Source organism: Neoarius graeffei, chromosome 10, assembly GCF_027579695.1.
Source record: "Neoarius graeffei isolate fNeoGra1 chromosome 10, fNeoGra1.pri, whole genome shotgun sequence".
Lineage (NCBI taxonomy): Eukaryota > Metazoa > Chordata > Actinopteri > Siluriformes > Ariidae > Neoarius > Neoarius graeffei.
The window spans coordinates 34,441,198-34,466,864 of record NC_083578.1 but is presented as its reverse complement, the minus strand read 5'-3'; the positions used below and the strand labels follow the sequence as shown (position 1 = coordinate 34,466,864).

At 40.8% G+C, this 25,667-nt stretch overlaps 1 protein-coding gene across 3 annotated transcripts in view; it reads left to right on the top strand.

Annotated features, from left to right (window-relative positions):
- The window catches only part of pbx3b (pre-B-cell leukemia homeobox 3b), a 404,527-nt gene extending 381,455 nt beyond the window's left edge, over positions 1-23,072 (top strand). For 2 of the 3 annotated variants that reach the window (XM_060930780.1, XM_060930779.1), the window contains one exon: positions 22,861-23,072. In XM_060930780.1, coding sequence (XP_060786763.1) covers positions 22,861-22,953 — 93 coding nt within the window. In that variant the 3' untranslated portion in view covers positions 22,954-23,072. The remainder of the gene's footprint in view (positions 1-22,860) is intronic. The other variant, XM_060930781.1, reaches the window with a different exon arrangement.
- The last annotated feature ends 2,595 nt before the right edge of the window (positions 23,073-25,667 follow it).

Here is a 25,667-nt window from a genome sequence, read left to right as displayed (position 1 = left end):
TTTCTTTCCTACTTTATGAACAAAACTACTTTTTATATTACTACACATGGGTCATCCAAGTGTGATTTAAAATTAAATGTCTTAATACTATAATAATAATAATTTGTTTCAAGTAATTACTTTAGCAGTGAATGGGGCCAGTTATTTATTTATTAACTATGTAGTTAGCTAAGCCAGCTACAATAAAATTAGCTAACTAAAGTAGAATATGTCAACAGCTAGGTAGCTAATAGTAATTACTTGTAACTTTCTGACAAGTAATCTACTCACTCTCAAGGTAACCAAAACATAATAAATTTTTTTCTAAGGTAGTGTTAGAACAATTGAAAAACATTACTTACATGTATTAGATGGGCAAAGGGCGCTGTGCTGAGCTGTGAAATGTCTGACACAAGCACAATTCACAGTTCCCACCAAACGCTGTAGTAAATGCATGCGGGTCGTTTCTGACCCATGTGTGTAAACTTGATGTAGAATTACAAAAGCTGTGCTTGTTCATAAGCGGTCATCCATAATTTTCATCATTATCACGAGTCTACAAAGAGTAGACTTTTGAGCAAACCCCCCCCCCCCCCCCAAAAAAAAAGTGTACATTAGTGGACAAAAAAAATGATGATGGATCTACGTGGAATAGGAATTCAAAATAAAACCATGTCTTGTATTACTTTTTATTAAAACATGTCCACATAAAAAAAAATCCAGAATGCTACACAGGACTCAGTTTCACATGCAACATAACTGTCAATCACTGTGTTGGTCTTCCTTTTTTCAGCTTATGTCCTGTAGAATCCTGATGACGCTGAAGCTGGTAATGAGTTGGGAAATTCTGGTGACATATTTTACAACAGTTCTTGCGCAAGTCTTTATCCTGCTCTTCCTGAGCCAGTGCCCTCTTGCTTCCATGTACTTGAAGCATGTGGCAATTTTCGTCAGCCTTTGAAGTGTAGACATATCTGTGGAAGAAAAATTTGAGACTTATTATTTATTACTCAATGTAATATATTCTTTGGGCTGGGAGTAAAATTCAATTTGACCATATATCTTGTAGTTATAATCAGCCAAGAATGGGCTGAAGCAGTGTACCTACCTGCATTTTGAGCAGCGCTCCTTTCCTCCTCCAGACAGATGCTCATCGGGTTTGCTGAATTTGTCACTGGTAAGGAGTTGTTGCATGGTCATATAATGCCCTGGGTTATTAGGATCAGGAGTGATGGGTGGCAACAGAAAATCCTTGGCACTGGGTATCTTCCACACATTTCTGGCAGTGATGTCACCTTGGTCACTGAAAGATTGGAAAGAATTTGAGGGCTATTAAAAAAGTGGTAGACACCATAATGTACTATCAGTGACTGATTACTGATATTTTGGGACACTTTTATTTGGCCACCCTGTAGTATATTTGAGAAAAATATTACCTGCAGGAACAGCTAGCACCCTCACAGGAAAGCTTCCTGAACACCAGAACTCCATGCTGACGATCCATGTGTTTCACCATGTGACGCCATTCATCACGAATCTTGGATAAATCGTCAGAGTTCTGAATCATGCGAAGGCTTGAGTCAAACATCTGTTTCACCATGTCATAATCTGTACATGTCTTTTCGTATCCAGGCAGTTTGGACATCATTCCTACTGATGTCACTCTGAAGCCATCGTATAACTTGCCCTCCCAGTACATGTCAAGTCTGTCCAGGGCATTGTCAAATACCTGCTGTTCTTTTTCCAGCCTTTCTTCTTGACTTAAATCTATCAGCTGTGGAGGAGGCTTTTCACCAGGCAAGTGATCAGGTAGAGATACACTGGCCAGCAAGCGGGAACATGATGACCACAAATGTTCGATTGGGTTGTATCGAGAAAGTCCGGGAGCATTGCAAACACACACCAATAAGTCCAATTTCAAGTCTCTCCATAGCCTGCCAGGAAATAACTCATTAATGTTGGACTTGGGGGTCCAATCTGGACCTCCATCTGTTATGAAGGCTAACACAGGCTTTTTCAGATGGGGTTTTTTTCCGAAAGATGTCACTGATGTCATTGACATGATCCTCAATTGAAATGGATGTGTTTTTGACACAACGATTACACACAAATAGAGGCCCTGTCCCAGGTAGTTTGCAAGTTTCTCTGCTAAACTTGTCTTTAATACTTGTCTCTAATTGGGAGTCTGATGCCTGCTGCTGCACCACCAAGTAACCATCTGGCTCTATCAAATATCCACTGATAGGGAAATCATGGTCCTTAAAATGAGCTTGATCCTCATCCGGAAAGAAATGGCGCAGTTGATGGTATCTAGAAACAGCCTGTCCACCGATGTGAATCTTGGCTTTGCTGTCACAAGACAGCAAAGCACATTCATCAGGATACATGGCACACATCTCTCTCACATTTCGGACTGATGCAAGGTACTCATGGGCATTTTCATGTTCATTGCTGATGTCACATGACTTTACACCTACCCTGATATCTAGGCAATCAGTGTGCCTAGCTGCTTCTGCAGTATTCTGCCTGGATGGTTTCAGAAGATTATACACTTTTGAATGTGATATAGTGGTCAGTCCCTCAACATGCTTCACAACATGACTGCGAATATCTTCCAAGGTGACTCCACAAGATGTACCTGTGCCCTCTCTCCTGCGAACATGAGCAGCAAATCCGTGAAGACATATGAATTCCATCATGACCGTCAAAAGTTCTGGGAACTGTTTCTGCAGGGGTACAGGGCCTGTTTTTCTGTAAATAAAACTTCCCTCATTGGGTTCAAGCTTTACCTCAAGGCATTCAGTGCCGCTGCTATCAACATCCCGATCAAGAGTCAGAAGGTCATGTACCAAATCAGGGTAAAAAACCATCTCCGTGTAATCCACAAGAACGTACTGCCTCCCTTTAACAACACAGAGAAGAGGAAAAAAACTCTAAAAGTTGAAAGACAGCATCCTTCACAACGTCCGCATCAAGTGAATAGTGTCTCAATAATACTTGTGATGGTATACTGCACATACCCTGGTGGTGACAGGTCTCTTTGATAAAAGGGAACAACTTGACTTGAGCTGCAGATAATGGAAAGAATTTCCCACCACTTTCCTCAGTGTCAATCAATTTTGCCATCGCATCAACCCAAGACATTCCAAGGCTATTTGAGGCTATTAGTTTATATGAAGTCTAGCCTGTTAACTTGTTGAATTTCCTTGCCTTTTGAGCCTGTACACATGCCTGCAGAAATGGAATAGCCGTCTCCATTGCATCTTTCACTTCGAAAAGTACAGGCAACATTGAAAGCATTTTAGTCATTTTTTGCTGACAAGATTGAAGCTGGACAGCAAGGTTTGTAGTAACCACTTTCAAATCAGAGAGTTCAATCAGTTTCTGTTTCAATTGGTTTATCTCAACTTTAGCTGCAGACACTGCAGTGCTTATTTTAGATCCAGCTTTTGTAAATGAACCAGAACCTTCCCACTGCTTCAACAAAGTGGAGAATTTCAGGTGTGATGAGGAAACTGTCGCCAAAGCCCTCACAAATTCTGGATGACTCTTGACATCTTCAGACAGCAGTTTTGCACATGAAATTCCCAATGCAGTGCACAAACGTGAACTTGCGTTTACTTCGTTTTCTGTCAAACGCTTCTCTCTAGCAGGTTCATCAGCCATGGCCTCTGGTGTTGTAACCGAGGTAGACACACTGACCAGTTTTGGAGCTGGGGCTGGGGCTGGTCGTGCAGGACTTTCATTCTGAAATGGAAGAAAAGAAGACTGACTGTATAATAATAATAATAATAATAATAATAATAATAATGTTAAATTTATATAGCACCTTTCAAAAAACCCAAGGACGCTTTACAATTATAGACAAAGAAAGAAAAAAATAAATAAATAAAGTTTAAAAAAAAAAGGTAAAAGGACCACCAAGTAGGGGTCAGGATGTAATTCCTGTGGTGTAGCAGCCACAGTCCCACCAAAAGGCGCACGAAAACAAGTCCCATATCTCCAGCATCGCACCACGCCATGGATCCACAAAGCGAGCAGAGAAGCTCCGCCACACAGAGCACTGGTGTGTCCCAAACCGCCTGCACAGCTGCCGCGACACCACCGAGCAACATCGCTCAGAATATCATGCCAAGCATTAAAGCGCAGAGCGCTGGACAACCACGATGTAAAATGAGCAACGAGCTCACTGCAGTCCATAGCTGGGAGCGCAGGCATCGCCTACGGCGAACCAAGGCCTGGAGGGAAAACCAACGCCCAAAACTAGGCCCGGAGCTGCTACACCACCACCGGCAGACAAAACACTCAAACAAACATCAAACTACACAAACACACAGAAAAAAAAAAAAAAGAAATAAAATAAAAAATTATATACTACGTACCGTTTTACGAGAGAAATAATCCCGAATTGTCAAAGCCGACTTGATTTTTTCCATCCGGACGATCGCTTGCCGGCACAGCTCAGCTTGCTTTGAAACGTTCATTTTTGCTTCTTTTCAAGCAGCCTGTCCTGCCCGAACTGCCTCCTGCTGCTTCTCAGATGAATGCAGGAAACCATAAACATTTAAAAACTGCTCATACTCGTTTGAAGGAGTCTTGTGAACAGCGGTATTTCTACTATTCACAAATTTGTAAACGCGGTCAAAATCTACGTCAGCCATTGTTGTTGTACTGAAGAAAGAAATTGTAGAGCTAGCTGGCAACACCGATGTGGCGCGAAATTGAGGGATCATCATTATTTTCATTTTTAAAAAGTGTACGCCTGGTCATTGACCCCCTCCCCCCCGCATACGGTTTGTAAGCTCGTGATAATGATGAAAATTATGGATGACCCCTAACTAAAGAAAGGAAAAATAAAAATGATGATTTGTGCTAAACAAAAACAAGATATTTACTGCATATTTGGAAAAGTAAATGACAAAATGAATTTATTTCAAAAGTATAGAAACACTCAGCCATACATGAAATAACCTGGAAAATGAATGCAGGTCATTTTTGACCCATGTTGTGCATTAGAAGGGTAGTGATACAAAAAGGTTTTTTATTCAAAAAGTAAGAAAGGAAAAAATAAAATAAGGATGCATGATGATCAAAAACAAGTTAATTGAGGAATACCTTGAATACTGAATGATGGAATTAATTTATTGTAAAGATATAGAAGATAAAAACTCAGCCGGGTCACTTTTGACCCATGTTTTGCATCAAAGGGTTAATATTCCGGTTCAACTGTCTGTGCATTCACGCACTAGGCAACTCGTCTATGGGTGTAACCGCATTGACCAGCAACCTGTAGAGAAAAGAAGGCTTCGACCAATCACAGCGCTAGTTTTAAACTCTTCAAATAGGCCTAGGCTATGAGGCTAAGCGGAGAGCCGAGGAGCCGTCAAAACGAAAGTAACGAAATTGATTTTCATCCCTCTTGGTTGATCTTCATACTGTAACTGGTTTTACAAGGGAGGACGGTGCTAAACACCGTTTTGAAGGTAAATGGGCAGGGCAAGGGTATTGTGAATAAAGCAAGGACAGCCGTCCTAACATCATAGTTCAAAGCACAGTGTTCCGCCTTATCTGAAGGAAATATTTGTTCCAGCTTGTTTTGATATTTGACCCAGGCTTCCCAATCCAAAAAATATTGCATAGCCTAAAGTGAAAATATAGTAGCCAGTCAACCGATAGACGCATTAAAATCTTCTGAACTAGGCTACTCGTGCATGTGAGATTCAATGAGTAGCGCACGAAGTGTTTTCACATAAGTGCATGTGGTGGATGATGATGTGTGTTTGTGTATGTGTGTGCCTTGCAGTTAATAATACACATGACATCAGATGAGGATACTGACAGAGAGAGAGGGAAGCATATCTAAAAAGAAGCGAGTCTATGCCCCTCAGAAGTTCCTAACGAAGTATCAAGATCAATGGCCATGCCTCCGCCCCTCTAAACTGCCTAATCATGCATTTTGCACAGTGTGCAATTATGATTTTGACATTAGCCATCAAGGAAATACAGGTAATAATATTGCTAACATAGAAATGCTTGCATTTATATACATAGGCCATTATTTTTTTCCAAATTAGGCCAGGTCAGTGAATATGAATATTATAAAGGCTATGTTATTGGATAGGCCAGAGTAGCCTATAATTTATTTAAATTTATTTATTTATTTTTAATTTATTTATTTAAATTTATTATAAGTTGCTACTCAAAATTTTTTTCCAAGGTTGGCAGGTATGCCCTGATTCTAAGGATATCTTCTACAGTCATCTTGATAAAGCTCTCAATGACATCCCAAAGAACAAAGCTCTGATTCTTCTTGGCGATTTCAATGCTAGAGTGGGTAAAGACCATGACTCTTGGCCCACTTGCCTTAATCATTTTGGAGTTGGCAAATGCAATAAAAATGGCCAATGTCTGTTGGACCTCTGTATTTGCCACCACCTTTGTATTACAAACACATTCTTTGCTGCAAAGATGCAACATAGGGTCTCATGGATGCACCCAAAATCCAAAAGCTGGCATCATCTAGACCTTATTATTACACTTCGTGAGCATCTTAACAACATTCGCATTACAAGAGCATACCACAGTGCTGATTGTGACACCGATCATTCCCTCATCTGCTCAAAACTCCAAATGCGTCTGAAGAAACTACATCATACTAAACATCCTGCCAAACCTCGCATTAATACTGCTGCCACTGCCACTGAGGAGAGACTCTCGCTCTTCAAGGCTATTTTGAGCACTAAACTCGAACCTTGTCAGGAACTTGATACCTATGATCACTGGCAACATATCAGGGACACGACTCATGCAGCAGCACTTCAGGCTTTCGGCAAGAAGGAACCCAAAAGCTAAGATTGGTTCAATGCAAATATCGCCATCCTCCAACCACTAATTGAGGAAAAGAGGAATGCCATGCAGAACTACCAGCGCAACCCTTCACCAAGCTCTTTAGATGCTCTCTGCCAGGCCAGAAAATGCATGAAAGCTGAGTGCAAGAACTGTGCCAACAGCTTCTGGATGGGTCTCTGCTCTGAGATCCAATCAGCTGCTGATAATGGTAATATCAGAGGCATGTTCGAGGGGATCAAGAAAGCAATCAGACCTACACAGTCTAAGTGCGCCCCATTGAAGACATCAAGCGGGGAGATCGTCAGTGACCACTCCAAAGTGATGGAGTGCTGGGTAGAGCACTACAATGAGCTCTATGGTGGTATAAGTTTTGTCTCTCCCTCTGCTTTTGACAAGATTGAAAGACTTCCCACAATGCTTGAGCTTGACAATGTTTCAACTAAATATGAACTCTCCAAGACAATCATGGAGTCCTCATCTGGCAAGGCTCCTGGACAGGACGGCATCCCAGCTGAACTTTTCAAATGTGGTGGAAGCCAGCTGCTTGACACTCTCTACCAACTGTTTTACAAAGTGTTGGGAACAAGGTTCTGTCCCACAGGAGATGAGAGACTCAACCATCACCACTCTGTATAAGAATAAGGGTGACCGTAGTGACCATAATAACTATTGGGGTATCTCTCTACTATGCATTGCTGGAAAGTTGTTTGCCTGAGTAGCACTTCATCGCCTAAAACTGCTTGCTGAGCGGGTGTACCCTGAATCCCAATGTGGTTTCTGCTCCAAATGTTCTACAGTGGATATGATCTTCTCACTAAGGCAACTCCAAGAAAAGTGCAGAGAACAACAACAGCCACTTTTCATTGCATTCATCGATCTAACAAAGGCCTTTGACCTGGTCAGTAGAGATGGCCTCTTTCAGATATTACCTTTGATCGGTTGCCCTCCAAAACTCCTGAGCTTCATTCAATCATTTCATGATGGTACACGGGGTACAGTACAATATAATGGAAACATGTCTATGGCATTTGATATCAACAGTGGTGTGAAGCAGGGCTGCGTACTGGCACCAACACTGTTCAACATCTTCCTTTCTGTCCTCCTAAAACATGCATTCAGATCTTGTGACGAAGGAATCCTGCTGCATACTCGAGCTGATGGAAATCTCTTCAACCTTGCACACCTTCGAGCAAAGACAAATTTCACAAAGTAACCCTTTGTGACTTCCTCTTTGCTGACGATGCTGCCTTTGTTGCACACAATGAGGTAGACCTTCAGCACCTTCTTGACCAGTTCTCCAATGCATGCAGTGATTTCAGCATCAGCTTGAAGAAGAAAAAAGTTATGTGTCAAGGTTCTGAAGCTACGCCTGTCCTCACCATCAAAGACTACACCTTGGATGCCATCCCACAGTTTACCTATCTTGGCTCTACTATCTCAGACAATGCTTGATGTGGAGATTGGAAAAAGAATTGGAAAAATAATTGGGAAGGCTGCAAACAACATGGCCAAGCTTTCGTCTCCAGTGTGGGAGAACAAGAAACTCACCACCCAGACCAAAATTGCTGTTTATTGTGCCTGCATTGTGAGCACTCTACTTTATGGAAGTGAGTCTTGGACCACCTATGTTAGGCAGGAAAAACGATTACATATCTTCCACATGAGATGCCTTCGTCACATTCTGTCCATCTTATGGGCAGATAAGGTCTCCAACAGCAATGTTCTTGAAAGAGCAGGCATTCCGTCCATGTACACCCTCCTCAGACATCACAGACTAAGGTGGCTGGGCCATGTTCATCGTATGGAAGATGGTCGAATCCCCAAGGACCTCTTGTACGGGGAACTGGAACTGGGGTTGAGACCTGTCGGCCGACCTAAGTTACGTTTCAAAGATGTCTGCAAGAGAGACATGCTCAAAATTGATTTACCACCTGCAACTTGGGAATTTCTCGCTGTGAATCAAAGCGAATGGAGGACTGTGTGTAATCAGGCACTCGAGGCAGGTGAGCGCAAGCTTAATGCTGAAGCAGATGCAAAGAGGGCAAGGAGGAAGGCTAATACCGTGACGGCATCAACATCATCGGCATTTATTTGTGAGATCTGTGGCCGTATCTCCCTCTCAAGAATTGGCTTGGTCAGCCACCAAAGAAAGTGTTCGCAAACGTGCTGTCATGGACCACATCTGACGACTGTCTCCTAATTGTGTAACAAAGTAACAGACTTGGTTGTGGCTCTGAACTGAGTAAAATAGCACAAAACTTAATTTCAAGACACAATGAATAGAGTCAAATACCAAAATAAAGTCAAATAACAGATAAATGAAGCTGTTGTAAAAAAAAACAGTTTTAGGACTGTATTGGAATGTGTGAAAAACATTACCTTACCCATTGTGACTTGACCTGATGGGATTAAGAGTTAATCTGATGGGATTAAGAGTTGGCAGTAAGAGGGGTTTTCACCCTTCTCATTGGAATGGAATACCCCTCCCACTGCCAACCCTTTATCCTAAGACAATAGGACATAAAATTTTTGATGGCCAGTTAATTGTCCAAATCAATGGAGCAGATTTAAGTTTTTGTGCTTGATCCATTCCGAAGACTGAACAGAATCACCTCAAATGATCAAAATGGTTCGTCACCATGGGTAAGGTCATGTTTTGTTTTGTTTTTCACACATTCCAAAACAGTTGTAAAACTGTTTTTTACAACATCTTCATTTATCTGTTATTTTTTAAAGTACAATCATGACATACATACTACACATATATTATTGTAGCTGAACTTGTGCTGAATAAAAAAAGTCATATGACATTGAAAATACTGTTTAGATTTGTTGAAATTGACAACAAAATCAGAGCACACCAAAATCATTAGTGCCGGAAAATACCCTCAGACCCCAGAGGGTTAAAAACACATTGAAACAGTAACTGCACTGCTTTAATAAATGTTTCTATTAAACCTGAGCCCCACATACTAATTTTATTTGACTGAGCTGTATTTTATTTTATTTATTTTAATTGCACAACAAAAATATTATCACTTAATTCATGGAAGGATAATTTTTGGCACTGAATATTGGTTACCGTATTTTCCGGACTATACGTCGCTCCGGAGTTTAAGTCGCATCAGCCAAAAAATGCATTATGAAGACGAAAAAAAACATATATACGTCGCACCGGACTATAAGTCGCACTTTTTTGAAGGGTTATTCTATCCATGGAATCTGTGATTCTATCTGATAAGCGGCGCGTGGTTACTGCGCGACTGCATTGTTTATTTAATAAACGAACAGCTGAGCAGCTGCCCTGTAAGTAGCCTAGTCTGATTATTTTAAATATCTACTACTATCTTTAATACTATCACTATCGTTATTACTAATAGCCTATATTATTATTATTATAACTAATATTAGCCTATTACTGATGCATTAATCAGTTTGCTTTTAGAATATTTTTACCGGTAGGGCTTATTATCGCCCCATGGCTCTTTCATCTGTGTTATTAAAGCTGTAGTCATCATCGAGGAGTGTCATTCTTCATTTTTGTCGATTTTTAATTTATCAAATCAGAGGTCAAGTAGGCTATAGGTATACCATCTCCAAAGACAGGTACGGTAGTAAAAACAACCGTCTAGTGAAAAAAAAAACAACAACCGCTTTTAAATCCCCTACTTAAATCCTTAAAATGAGTCATTTAACTCATGTCTTGTGTGATCTGATCTCCAATGGTGAAATAAACCGGCTGTGATGAGTACAGTCTGTTATTTTAGAAGATAAATGTAATATATAATTTAATATATAGACTAATAAAAATTAATATTTTATAATATAATATCACGACATATTACTGTCTGTAACTGTTTGTCACTAAAGCGTTTTCTAAGATCATAATGTCTGATATTATTATTATTATTATTATTATTATTTTACACACACAATAAGCGCATGTGCGTAAAGTTATAGTAAACCATCCCCCGCCTTTTTTTTTTTTGAGTCGCCGGACCCACCCACCTCCTGCGTTCTGGGACCTCCCACTTCACAAATTAAGCACTGCCTAAAATCACTACATAACTTATTTAAATAACTATAGGCCTATCATTAATAATAAAACACAGGTCAATCAAGTTTATCAAGCTGATGATTTCACTCCAAATCAGCAAATCCATTGAATTCCTCATCCTCGGTGTCGCTTCTGAACAACTCTGCCTCCAGTGGCAGATGAAGCGCCGTTTCCTCTTCTTCTGCGTGGCTGTCGTCAGACTCAGCATCAGCTCCAGTTATTCCGCGGTGAAAAAAAAACAAAAACAAAACCATATATACGTCGCACCGGAGTATAAGTCGCATGGCCAGCCGAACCATGAAAAAAAGTGCGACTTATAGTCCGAAAAATACGGTAATCTAAAATGGATTGGAAGATACTGCACTCAACACACAGTTCAGAAAAAAAAGACTTCCCTGTTGAGCATGCCACTGTCACAAGCAAAACGGCAATCAGTGCTGGCTAGACCCAAAAACACTGGAGTGAAGAAGGCTGGTCTTTAATTCTGATCAAAAAGGACTGGAGGAGGGGAGCAGCTGACAGGAGAAATGCTGGAATGGACGATTGGGGGTAAAAAAACATAGACTAGTGTCAAACCGACAGATAAGCGCAGAAGCAAAAAAGTAACAAAGTCCAGAACATAATCCTGCAGTAGGAAAAAGAGCTCTCAGCACAAAAACAAAAGTTGAAAAGTTCAGAGTGCTTCCACATCAGGAGAAATGTGCTCACAATCCCAAAACAAGAGGCAAAAGTAATCCACAGAAAAAAGTGAAGTAATTCCACAGTGCACAGCAAAGTAGCAAAATAACAGAATACAAAATAGAGGAAAAAGAGGTGAAATACATATCCTGAGGTGAAGATAATCCTGCGCCAAGTGAATCTACGAGTGGTATAATATAGAGCCATGGATGAATTGATGAGAGACGAGTGTGCTGGCCGCACCGCCCCCCCCCCCCCCCCCCCCCCCATGGACACCTCCGGGCATCCCAGACGGGGCCTCTCGGTTCTTGCAGTGGAAGTCTCTGATGAGTGAGGGGTCCAAGATGAAGCATGCTGGGATGCAACACCTCTCCTCTGGGCCATACCCCTTCCAATCAACCAGGTACTGCAATCCTTGACCTTGCCAATGGGCCTTTAGCAACTTTTTGACAGTGTAGGCCTCACCTCCATAAATGAACCCGGGGTGGGGGTCTTGGAGGGAGGGGAGAAGGAGCTGGAGATCAGGGGTCTTACTTGAGAGACATGGAAGGAAGGCTGAACATGATGCATGGACCTAGGTAACATCAGCACGATAGTAGTTAGGTTAATAACTTTGGAAATGGGAAAAGGACCAACAAACCTGGGTGCCAGCTTATGGGAGGAGGTTTGAAGGGGAAGGTTGGTGGTGGATAATATAACCCTCTGCCCAGGATGGTAGACTGGGGCTGGTGTGCAGCATCGGTCTGCCTTCCTCTTATATAATTGGCTGGAGTGTAGCAGACAATGCCTGGCACATGCCCACACCCTGCAACAGTGTCGGATGAAGGCCTGGGCAGAATGGACAGATGCTTCCTCCTCTTGCACGGGAAAGAGAGGTGGCTGGTAGCTGAGGCAGCACTGGACCAGGGTCAATCCAGTCAAGGATGATGGGAGGCTGTTGTGTGCATATTCAATCCAAGGCAGGGCCTGGCTCCAGGAAGATGCATCGCCTGAACTGGGGCATTGTAGGGTGATCTCTAAGCTCTAATTAGATCACTCATTCTGACCATTAGTCTGAGGGTGGTAACCTGAGGAAAGGCTAGGGGTGGCTCCAATGAGCTTACAGAACTCCTTCCAAAAGTGAGCAGAAAAGTGAGGACCTCTGTCAGAAACAATGTTCAGTGGCAGACCATGAATCCTGAAAACATGGTTAATAAGGAGTTCAGCATTCTCTTTAGCAGATGGCATCTTGGGGAGAGGGACAAAATAAGCCACTTTAGAGAAACGATCAACAATAGTCAGGATACAGGTGTTACCTTTGGAATAGAGGAGGCCGGTGATAAAATTTACAGCAATCTGGGACCAGGGACGATGAGGTAGAGGTAGCGGTCTTAATAGTCCAGCCATAGGCTGGTTATCAGTCTTGTTTCTAGAACACACGTCGCAGGCTGCTACAAAAGTCTTGATGTCTTGCCACATCATTGGCCACGAGAAGCATTGCCTGATAATGAAGAGGGTTCGGGTGACCCCGGGGTGACAAGCGAGAAGAGAACTGTGCCCCCACTGAAGCACCTGGGAATGTACAAAAAGGGGCACAACAGAACATTAGGTGGTTACCTGGATCTGGATTGCTGGCCAGAGCCTCCTGGATGACCTTCTTGATGTCAGACTGGGTGCTGGCCACAAGGCAGTGGGAGGGAAGGATATGCTCTGTGCTGTCTTGCTGAGAGTCAGGTGAAAACTGTCTGGAGAACAATGCACATGGGTGCATCTTGTCATCCTTAGATGATCTCTGGGACATGACTGCCCTTACTCCCATGTCAGAGGCATCCACCTCAGGCACAAACTGAGCTGTAGGGTCTGGGATGATAAGGATGGGTGAAGTGGAAAACTTGGTCTTGAGGGATCTGAATGCATTCTTAGCATGGTTGTCCAGAAAAAGGGGTGCTTGGAGGATGTGAGTTCTGTAAGAAGGGTAGCAATGGAGCTATAATTCCTGATAAACCTTTGGTAAAATGAGTAAACCCCAAGAAACATTGCAGCTCCCTGGAAGAGGAGGGAATGGGCCAGTCTGAGACTGCTTTGACCTTATCTGGGTCCACTTGGACCTTACCTTGGGAGATAAGGAAACCCAGAAATGAGATTGTGCACTGATGGAACTCGCATTTCTCAGGCTTAGCAAAAAGTTGATTTTCTAGTAACCACTACAGAACCTGTCTGTTGTGGGACTGGTGAGTTTCGAGCATGGGAGAGATGATCAAGATGTCATCAAGGTATACAAAGAAGTGGTTGATGAAATCTTGAAAGACATCACTGACCAGCGCTTGGAAGACAGCTGGTGTGTTAGTGAGGCCAAATGGTATGACCAAGTATTCATAGTGTCCAGTGGGTGTGTTGAAGTCTGTCTTCCACTCGTCCCCCTCCCTAAAGAATACCAGGCGATAGGCATTGTGGAGATCCAGCTTGGAGAAAAATTGGGCCCCTTGCAGCAGCTCAAAGGCCATGAACATGAGAGGTAGCAGGTAGCAGTTCTTAATGGTGATCTCATTTAAGCCTTGATAGTCGATGCACGGCCTTAGAAACTTGTCCTTCTTGACCATGAAAAAGAAACTAGCTTCCACCAGAGATAATGAGGGACAAATGATGCCAACCGCAAGAGACTCTGAAATATACTTGTCCATGGCCTCTCTCTTGGGGGGACGAGAGGGAATAAATGGAACCCCTAAATGGAGTAGTACCAGGAAGCCAATCAATAGCACAATCGTAAGGTCAGTGAGGAGGGAGAGAGGTGGCCCAGGTCTTACTGAACACCTGACTGAGGTCCCGCTATTCCACAGTGACGTTAGAAAGGTTGATGGACTCATCAGGATTGGAGACATGGAAGGTGAGGGGAGTCTTGGCAGAGGACAGACAGGTGGCCAAGCAGTGGGTGCTCCAAGAGAGGACTGTACTGTTACTGCAATTCAGATGGGGATTATGCAGGCACAACCAAGGAAGACCAAGAACAATAGACTCATCAGAGTTATTCATGGTGAAAAAAGAAATAAATTCCATGTGGTTCCCTGAGACCTTAAGAGTGAGTGGCTCTCTGATGTGGGAGACAGGACTGAGTTTGGTGCCATTGAGTACCCTGGTGGCTAGAGGGTACTCTAACTTCTGTAGGTTGACCCCCAGCTCTTCTGCAAAGGAGGTTCTGATGAAGCTTTGGTTTGCCCCAGAGTCAATGAGCAACTTAACTGGGTAACATCTGTTCTGAAAGATGATCTTGGTGGGAAGCACCAGCCTCTCGTCAGGGCAGACTGTGTCAGTATACCCACCCATACACCGCAGAAAACTGAATTTGAGGAAATAATTCTTTAATACTCGTGAAATTATCTTGCTGCATGGACAGATAATTTTACTTGACATCTTGGAATAAGTTGGTTACAGTCTAGAACTAGTTTTAATAATCTCAGAGTTGGTGTCTTGTATTCTTCTAATAGGGAATGCTAGATTGTTTCAGCTATATTCACGATATTCTAACTTGTTAAAATATAATTTCTGCAGTGTAAAATAATACAAGACACCAACTCTGAGATCTGGTGGACAGGCCCTTTTAACAGGCAATAACAGACAAAATGTCCGTGTTTGCTACAGGAAAAGCAGGACCTGGTCTCACGGTGGCACCTTCTCTCCTCAGGGGCGATCCAGGTTCTGCCTAACTGTATGGGCTCCAGTTCAGGAGAAACAGCAGCCTCAGATGAGGAAACCGCGACCTTGGGTTCAAACCTGAGTCTCCTTCTCAGGTTCCATTGGCGTAACCGAGTATCCACCTGACCATCTAGGTCCACAAGGCCATCCAGAGTCTTGGGGAGGTTGTGAGAGATGATCTCATCCAATACAGAGCTGTTTAGTCCATAAAAAATGCACCATACAGGGTACTGGCATTCCAGTCCACAGCTGCTGCCAAGGTACAAACCTCAATGGCATAGTTGTAAACCTCCTGGCTGCCTTGCTTGAGCCCCATTAGTCGCCTAGCTACTGCCTTGCCCTTGGATGACTGGTCGAAAATCTTTTGCATCCCTTCAGAGAATTCTTTGTAACTTGAACAGCAGGGGATCTTAGCATCCCAGACTGCTGTTCCCCACTCTCGAGCTCTTCCAGTCAGAAGTGTGATAACCTAGGCAACTCAAGAGCTCTCAGAAGGGAAAACAGAGGCCTGGATTTCCATCGACAAGGAGCACTGGGAAAGGAATGAGCGCCAGGTCCCAGGCTCCCTGTTGTAAGGCTGCAGGGGAGGCATGGCTCTCGGAGGGGTTATGGAGCTGGAATGACTATTGGAGCCCCTTGCTGTTAGAGAGTGAGCTGACTGGCGCAGGTGCTGGTTGATTGCATTCTGAAGGCTTTCCATCTGAGAGGAGAGTTTCTGTAATGTGTCTGTGATGGCCATCATGCTCTGGTGGACAGCTGCAATCTCCTGCTGATGATAACCCAGAATAGAGCTTTGTTTGTTCAATGCTGCTCTAATTGTTTCAAAATCTGCTGGATACAGGGCCAGGCTGTTTGGAGTGGGGAACATGGCTGCCAAGCACATATGCGGGTTGGCTGCCAAGCACACATGCGGGTCGGCAGTTGGAGATAGCCATGGATAGATAGTTGTAGCAGGCCATGTTGGTCCCAATTGCAACTGCATTAACCAGTGTGTGTAGGCTTGCATCTGCTGCAGGGCTAAATTTGTTTGAGAGTTGTTTAAGGGATGTGTATTATGTTCAGAAAACATAAGCTATTTAAATTTTTCAGGACGCTGAATCAGGCCAGGACTGTTTGGGACCCAGATTTTAAAAGAGGGGGATTGTTTGGGGGTCATTTAAATGTTCGCAGCCTCGTTTCAAAACGTGAACAGATTGAAGAATTGTTGTGTAATTCAAATGTTGATTTTATAGGTCTATCTGAAATGTGGCTCAACAGCTCTTCACCCGAAGCAGCGGTGTCATTACCAGAATACACAACTTTTAGAAAGGATAGGGGGCAGGGGAAGGGAGGGGGTGTTCTCATGTATGTAAAGAACAAGTTGAAATGCCATGAGATCAAATGGCCCAGTAACATCACACTTGAATGCATTGGTGTAGACATCCACCTTTCGAAGGAAATGTCTCTGACAGCCATCTGTATCTATCGCAAACCTACCGCTGGTTTGGAATTTTTTGACCAGCTTAAAGCACTCCTTGCAGCATGTAATCATAAAAGAGAAATATTTCTCTTTGGTGATTTCAACGTCAATTGGGATAACAAACAAGATAGAAAAAAAAACTTAAACTCATAACTGACTATTTTAACCTCACTCAGCTAATAAAGCAATCCACCAGAATCACATGCCGTATGCAGTCTATAATTGATTTAGTCTTCACCAATAAACCAGAGAGAATTACAAATATTCATAATTTATTAACAGGTCTTTCAGATCACAACGCAATTTTCTTTTCTTGAAAGCTCAAGTGCTCAGATAACTTGTGTTATTCTTCAAATAAACGTAGTAATAATATGACTATTCCCAATAACCAACATGAAAACGTAGATCAAACTTTGAAAGATATTGACTGGCGTGATCTAATGGATTGTGAGGATGCGAATGCTGGCAGTGACTTATTTCTTTCTAAACTCAATGAGATCGTTCTCTCCTTTTCTAGGAGGGGGCGCCAAGGAAGGATGAATTCCTACTTTCTTCCCTGGCTTAATCCTATGTGCTTAAAGTTAATAAAGCAAAGGGATCAGTTACTCAAAAAATCTATTAAATCTGGACTTAATACAGATAGACTTAACTTCACAAGAGCTAGAAATAAAGTAACATCTGAATTACGCAAAGCCAAGGCAAATTTTTTTATTCAGATTATTGACAATGCTAGAGGAAATGGTAAAAAAAATATGGCAGAACATTAACAAACTGACAGGGAAACATCTAAAACAGGAAACAAAAGGCCTGGAACTAACAATTGGTAATCAACTAGTGAGAGATCCTGCTGTCTTGTGTCAAGAACTTAATTCCTTTTTTATTAAATCAATAGAGGACCTAGTGAAGCAATTCACATCCTCTGAGGGATTTGAACAGGGGACTGATCACACGAACAGTGATCAAAACAAATTTCAAATACAAGAAATTACAGAACGCAAAGTTATTAAGATTATAACCGCCCTGAACAATTCTAAAGCAAAGGATATTTATGGGCTTGACACAAACTTTTTAAAATTACACAAGGAGGCTCTTGCACCCCTACTCATGCACTTAGTCAATTTATCTATTAAAAATTCCACAGTCCCTAGAGCGTGGAAATTGGCCATTGTTACACCTGTGTTTAAAGCTGGGGATAAAGTTGATATGAATAATTACAGACCTATTAGCATTTTACTTGTCATCTCAAAAATTATTGAAAAATGGGTCTTTAAGCAGTTAATTGAATACCTCAATAATAGTCAAACACCTCTTCACCCTATGCAGTTTGGGTTTTGTCCACACCACTCTACTGAGACTGCACTGGTCATGTTTATGGAAAAAGTTAAATGCCAGTTAGATAGGAATGGTTGTGTTGGCGCTGTTTTCTTGGATTTAAAGAGAGCTTTTGACACTGTGAATCATAATGTATTGTTATCAAAACTCACTCATTTTAATTTTTCTGCTCAATCTATAAATTGGTTTCGTTCATACTTGTCACATAGAGAACAATGCACTGTGGTGGATGGTTTCAGGTCCACCTTCATGGGTTGTCCAGTTGGGGTCCCCCAAGGGTCTATACTGGGGCCGATCTTATTTTCTTTTTACATTAACGATTTGCCTGAACATTGTCCACATGTTGATGTCCAGCTTTATGCAGATGACACAGTCATTTTCACTAAAGCCAAAGATCCTGAGGAAGCAGCATGTGTACTTTCCACAGCTCTTACACACATACAAACCTGGCTCAACAGATCGTGTCTTATATTGAATGCAAAAAAAAAAAACTGTCTGCCTGTACTTGGCCAAGCAACCTTCCAATATGGTTTCACATCCTGGTGTCCTCTTAGGCACTGAAGAGTTAGAAGTGGTCACAGATTTTAAATATTTAGGTGTTATTTTAGACTCCAATCTTTCTTTTTAAAAACACATAAAAATGATAATTAAAAAGATTAAAGTTAATCTTTATAATTTTAAGTACATTAGAGGTGCCATGTCAGATATTGCTGCTCTATTATTTTTACATGCGATGATTTTTTTTCTCACTTGAGTTATTGCATTACCAGCTGGACCATGGTGGGATTAACCATCCTCAAACCAGTGGAAAACCTTTATAAAAAGGCACTCAAAATTCTAGATAAAAAAACACTCTCATACCATCACTGTAACATCTTGGGAAAATATAATCTATTGAGTTTTGACAATTTCTGTAAATTTTCATACAGTTGCCTATTTTATAAAACTCTGCATGGTCTGGCACCACCCTGTTTGCATGATTTTATTAAATATCACCAGACACGGGTTACTCGAGCAGTGGTCAACAGGGATGTGGAGGTTCCTTTTAGAAAAACATCTTTCAGCCACAATGCACTATCTATTAAAGGTAGTGCTTTGTGGAACACAATACCTGTGTCTATAAGGGAATGTCCCTCCTTGGCCACTCTCAAGACCCATGTCAAGGTGTGGCTTAGAGCTCACCAAACATGTACACACCTCTAATTTCTTATACACACATACATACACATACATACAAACACTCTATTAACATATAACTCTAACAGCACTAATACACAGTCCTATTCTTAAGTAAGTGTATTATATCATAAATGTGATTGTGGTTTTTGTATTTGTATTTCTTCTCTTTTAGTATTTACTATGTGTGTATAGCTCCGTATGTCTGGACTTTTTTTTTGTCTTTTTATTTATGAACATCTAACCTGCCTATTATGGACTACAGATGGAAATTAGCCCTCGGGCTACAATCTGGCACATTTACATGTACTGTGTATGTGTTCATCAATGTGCATTGTCCTGAAAATAATAAAGTAAAGTAAGTAAAACAAGAGGTAAAAGTAATCCACAGAAAAGAGTGAAGTGATTTTACATTGTACAGAAAAATAGCAAAATAACAGAATACAAAATAGGGAAAAAAGGCAAAATACAGGTAGTCGTCGACTTACGACCTATGCGACTTACGACCGATCAACTTTACGACCGTCTGGTTATGACTGGCAAGTGTTTCCCAGCTGAGCTAGCTGAGCGTACAACAGTTTCCGCCCCAGCTCCCGGCAGCGCCCAGCATCCAGCCAGTGTTGCCAGATACTGCTGATGGTTTCCAGCCCAAAATATGTTCAAAACCCGCCAAAATGCACTTAAAACCACCCAATCTGGCAACACTGCATCCAGCCTCTTCTATTATGTGTGCAGTGTTTCGCTGGACAAACAACGAGCGAGCTACAGCGCGTGTTACGGCTTAACCAGATCTTGTGCTATAACTTGCGCAGCTGGTAATCAAAGTAACTTTCACTTTTCTGTTCTGTTACACTGTTCTGTGTCCAGTGTCCAACATGAAAAGTTAGTTTTCAACTGTTCAGCTAAAAAAAATGTAATTAAAACGATTGTGTTGTTGAAATGATGTGTTTGCAATTTATTTATAATCAAAAACTGATACAGGTGGATGAAAGAGTGATAGTGTGATAAAGTACTATACTCATACTACTGAGTGATAAGAAGGCCTAGTGAATGCTTGATAAGTAGACAATAATAAATAATTAGGTGTATTTTTCGGCACGCGCTGCGTGCGTGCACTATGACTCAAAATAATATACCAGCAAGAAATAAAAGTTGCTTTCACCCCTGAGTATGCAGTGTTTGACTTAAACCAAATAATGAGCCAAGGTAATGAAATAAGAAAATGTTGTCTTCGTTTTCTGTATACACCCCTTGTTAAACACAGTTTCGGATCATTTTTGACCCGGAGACAACAGGAGGGTTAAGATGATTACAATATCATTACACATCACAATATACTTACGTTCATTTAACATAGGCCGACTTACAACCAGATCGGTTTACGACCGGTCAGTCATAACCAAACGCAGTCGTAAGTTGACGACTACCTGTACATATCCTAAGGCAAAGACAGTCCTGTGCTGAGTGAATCTTTGAATGGTATAATATAGATCCATGGATGAGCTGATGAGAGACAGGTATGCTGGTAGGCTCAGGGAAAACCAGGGAGTGGAGTAAAAGATCGGATCAGGACCTTGATGTTCCCGGCTGGCTCGTGACAGCCACATTCAGGAAAACAAATGAAGACTATGAAAGCAGAACAAAAAGATTAATGAACAAACAGCAATAAGGATTTCAGACCCCACAGCCAGGTGCCTTTACATGTGGTAAAAACAAAACTTAAAATCTCCACTGTTCTCTTTGGTTTCTAATATTATATAGCTGACAAGCAAAGCTTACACCTTTTCTTGACATCCAGAAACAAGACATTTACAAGACTTTCAGTGATTTTTAGTATTCTTTCACTAGTGTCGTGTTGACAAGTGTACTTGTGTCAAACAGCCAAGTACAAAATGGGTTTTGACAGCATGTGAATCAAATAAGCTTGCTCCCAGTGCATTTAGACATCACAACCCACAGCGTTTTTTTTTAATTAAATGCACTACTAATTCACTTGTTTTTTTTATTTCTGTTTTTGTAAAAAAAAAAAACCCAGAAAGAAATACATATAAAAATAGATAGATGGTTCTATATATGGATATATGCTTTAAATGGATGAATAACTACAATATTTATTTAAAAGGGCTGACATATTGTGTGTGGAATGTGGTTTTGATGAACATTATGCCCCATTTGCATATATCCATGGATCTTACCCAGTTACACATCCATATTAGAATTCATGTTAGAATAAAATACAAGGGTGGGTTTTAACAACAGTGGGACATGGTAGTGTATCCATTGCAAATATTCATGCTGTCTTGGGATTTGTCTTTGTGGCTTCTAGCAGTGCATAAGAAGTGTCATGATCTTGCAAATTACACTTGCACACTAACTCGCTCACTGTTATCCACTTTCTCATTCTGATTTAGTGCTTGGGTCACAGCTCACTCCATTACTCCATTAGCACTAACACAAGATGTCTGTATATGTGTTTGTGTGGATGCACACACCCCCATGCCCTACCAATACTCCCCCAAGTAGAAAAATTGAGGTGTCAGGCTCCCTACTCCCACTAGACAAGAAAGAGCCTACAGTGACTAGAGGATGATCCATGTCACCCAGGTTGAGAAAACTTCCTCTTAACACTACTATTTCAGTCCTAGCCAAGACACTGTGGCTGAAATAGGCCAGCTCAATTTATTTATTGACCTATTCTGGGAACTCAATTTCTGACACAGAAAATGCTCTCACCAAGCACAACACACACACACACACACACACACACACACACACACACACACACACACACACAGATTCTATAACACAGATCAGACAAAAAATCTTGGACAACAAGCATATATTTATAATGATGCACAAATGAATTAGCTTTAGAATAGGCTAACTTTTGTCATGATGAAAAGTATAGGAAAGAAGGGGAAAAGGATGAAGCACTCCTTAGCCAAGGCTAACCTCTTCTGCGATCCCTTTACATCAGTCAAAGACACTCAGTTCAGCTGGGTGGAGGAAAAGTCCTCCACTGTCACTTTCACTCATTGTCCTTTACCTCCACATACACCTAGCCTATCATTCCACCCTCTTGGCTGACATCAAAATATGGAGTAACAAAGTGTTAGCCTGCTGCCAAAATCTGATTAGACATTGATTTCAGAGGACACGTCCAACACCAGCAAATATTAAGGCAATTTTTTTTTGAGAGAGAGAGAGAGAGAGACAGCCAAGAATGAGAGACTGATGCATAAACGTAAGTGAAATGGCCATAAGCATAATAGAGTGCAACCTTTAAAATTTATTGTGAATTTCATATGAGGAGGTATCCCACACAGTATATGCTTTGAACAGGCAATACAGATAGCTGTACATAGGCATGTTTACACCCAGCATCCTTTCTCATAAGCATACACTCCTCAAGTCAGACACTCAGTGGTTCAGTATTTTTTGTCATATAATTCCCATGGATATGTAACATTTTCTATATGCTTTGGCCTGATGTCTAAGGAATTGAGGATGAACAGTGTGTAATTATGGGAACATTGGTTTAATATCCCTATTAATCACTATGTTGCCTTACACATATTTTGCTTCTTGCATTCACAATTTAATGTCACTTCACTTTTCTATATCTTGCTAATGGATTCTCTTTATTTGTTTTCTGCTGCAGGCTAATGGGGGATGGCAAGATGCTATGACCCCATCCTCTGTGATCTCCCCTACTGAAGGCCCCGGTAGTGTGCACTCTGATACCTCAAACTGATATCTGCATTGACACACTGACCAATCAGAGACTGATCAATCAGAGACATCACAAAGTACCATCATCACAAATACATTCAGCAGAACATTTGAAAGCTTTGGTGTCTCTTATGAATTAAATCTTCTGGTCTCAGCAGATTATGTCTGTTCATTATTTTCCTAATAATTACAAATACAGTCTCAGATTTTTTCTGACTTACACAGTCTATTTTATATTATTTTCTGTGAATGTGCAAATAGATATGTTTTGTAACTCATTTACACTTGCAAGTACACATTTAGACACTTGGAGCATAGGAACATAAAGCCTGACAGTAAATCTAACCGAATCATTTTAGATAGCTAATATGTTACAAGTGGCAATTTTGGGAATTTGAGAGATGGTATGCATTTCATTATTTTCCCTTTTTTGATAACCACACCAAATTAGATGATGCTTTTGGGATAAATTAAAATGATGGAAATTTTCAAAAATATTTTTTTTCATCACAGTGAAGTTAGTTTCACATTCTTTGGGATATACCTTTTTATATAACACAAAATACAAGTCTTACAATTAAGCCAGTATGTATAAAAACTCTATTTTGTCATGTCTCCATTCAGAGACATAATGGAAAAAAACCATTCTTGTATATAATATAGCTTAAGAGTATTTATGCATTTCACAAATCAATACATAGATTCATTACCTCATACTGCTAGAATGGATAGGATTCCAACATTACATTTCTCTAGTTTAGAGTGCTCTCACTGACTACCTCTCAACAATCTCAGCACCATTTTAGCTGTTCCATACAATCATTTTTTAAAAAATATGTTGTTATGTGGGTGCATCTTTTAATACACCCCTTCTCATGTAGTGCATATTTTAATCTTCTAAGAAAATTTGTTGCTTTCTTGCAGCAACAACAACAATAATAATAATAATAATAACAGGGCTGTGAAAAATCTGCGGATCCACGGAATTCCGCGAATTTGGCCGCCAAAAATATCATTTTAGTAAATCATCTAATTTTGCAATAAAAATGGGGGGGGGGGGGGGGGGGGGTTCTTTTGCGACAATGACAGTCCGGTTTACGGCATTTGCGCCATGCTTACAAACCACGGCGCGAATCTTGTGCTCTTTAAACACGCTTTCGATATCAATGGTTTTGAAAAGGAGAATTTCGCGGTATGTCCGTGTCATGGAGGGACATCGTTCAGAAGGAGGACGGTGAGACCGACGATATCGAAAACATTTGACAAGGAAAACGGCATCAAAATCCATGGAATTGGCGACGGCTGGAGTTTAAAGTCGGTAGTGAATGAGCACATACGGAAGATAAAAGAACCGGGGAAAGCTTACTGCATTTTGTGCCATCAGGATGTGAAGTACGGTTCTGGTGGAAGAATGCGTTTGGTTGACCATGTTAAAGGAAAAAAAAACATGCGGAATTGGTGAAATTGAAGCTGTTGAACTATAGATTACCAGGTAGACCATCTTGTTCACATTTATATATTCAATTTATAATAATAATAATAATAATAATAATAATAATAATAATAATAAACAATTCAAATTAAATGGCATGGTTGAGAAAATATTTGCTTTCAGGAGATGCTTCAAATCTATCAATATACATAAAATCTGTTCAGCTTCTGGGGCCCTGCGGGCCCCAGGCCCCCGGCTCCTGGGGGGCTGCTCCTCCCAGACCCCCTGCTAAAATTGTTTCCTCAGATTTTGTCATTTCTATTTCACAGCCCTGTAATAATACCATAGAGAGTGAGAGAATTTTTGGGGATGGTGTTTTAGAGGAACATGGGAATGAAAATTTACACAGCTAAGCTGTTCTTAGTAGTGACAACATTTTGAATGTTACTCATCCTGTTACTAATTCACTTAAATAAGATAACAAACAAACACATGATTAATGAAATAAACAAGATGAAAAATAATGTGATGCATCAATGGTACAGTGTTCCAAACTGTAGATTTCAGGCTCTGGGTGACAGGACCCCAACGTCCTTTCTCTTTTTTTTGTATTGTATGTGGATTCTGAAACTGATTTAAACAGATCATAAACATTTATTTGTGACCAGTGATTCAAAAGTATTACTGATGTTTTGTGTTTTTATCCAAACTACACCTTGGACTGAACAGTCTTCCTTGTGGTAGTTATGTGTAATTCCAAACACGAATAAACACTTTTTCCTTTCATGATGGAACACTGATGACTTTTTTTTGGAAGCAGTGTATACTTAGAATCAGATGTACAATGAGGGGAAATGAGTATTTTTATACTTTTTAAAAATCTATACTTCCAGTGCATGCTATATCCATACTATACCCATGATGTCTTTTAACTTTGTACTCATACATATGAACAAAATGTATGTATTCATAAGCATAAACAAAGAAAAAATATTTACAAGGAAAAAAAAATTCAGACAACTGAAAATAACAACATAAGTACTTGCAGTCATGGGAAAAAGAAAGTACATCCTCCTTCAATTCCATGTTTCTATTTATTAGTACCTAAATGACAGTGGGGTGGTCCTCACCAACTTCTATAAGCAAACAAATAACCTCAGGTGACAAGACATAAAAACCAAAAACAACAACAACAAAAAAAACCACACACTACCAGATTACAATATGTAGTTATCCCCCCCATAAGTAAATCAACATTCAGATATCAGGTGGTAAAAAATAAGTACACTTTTCTGAGTTCCACA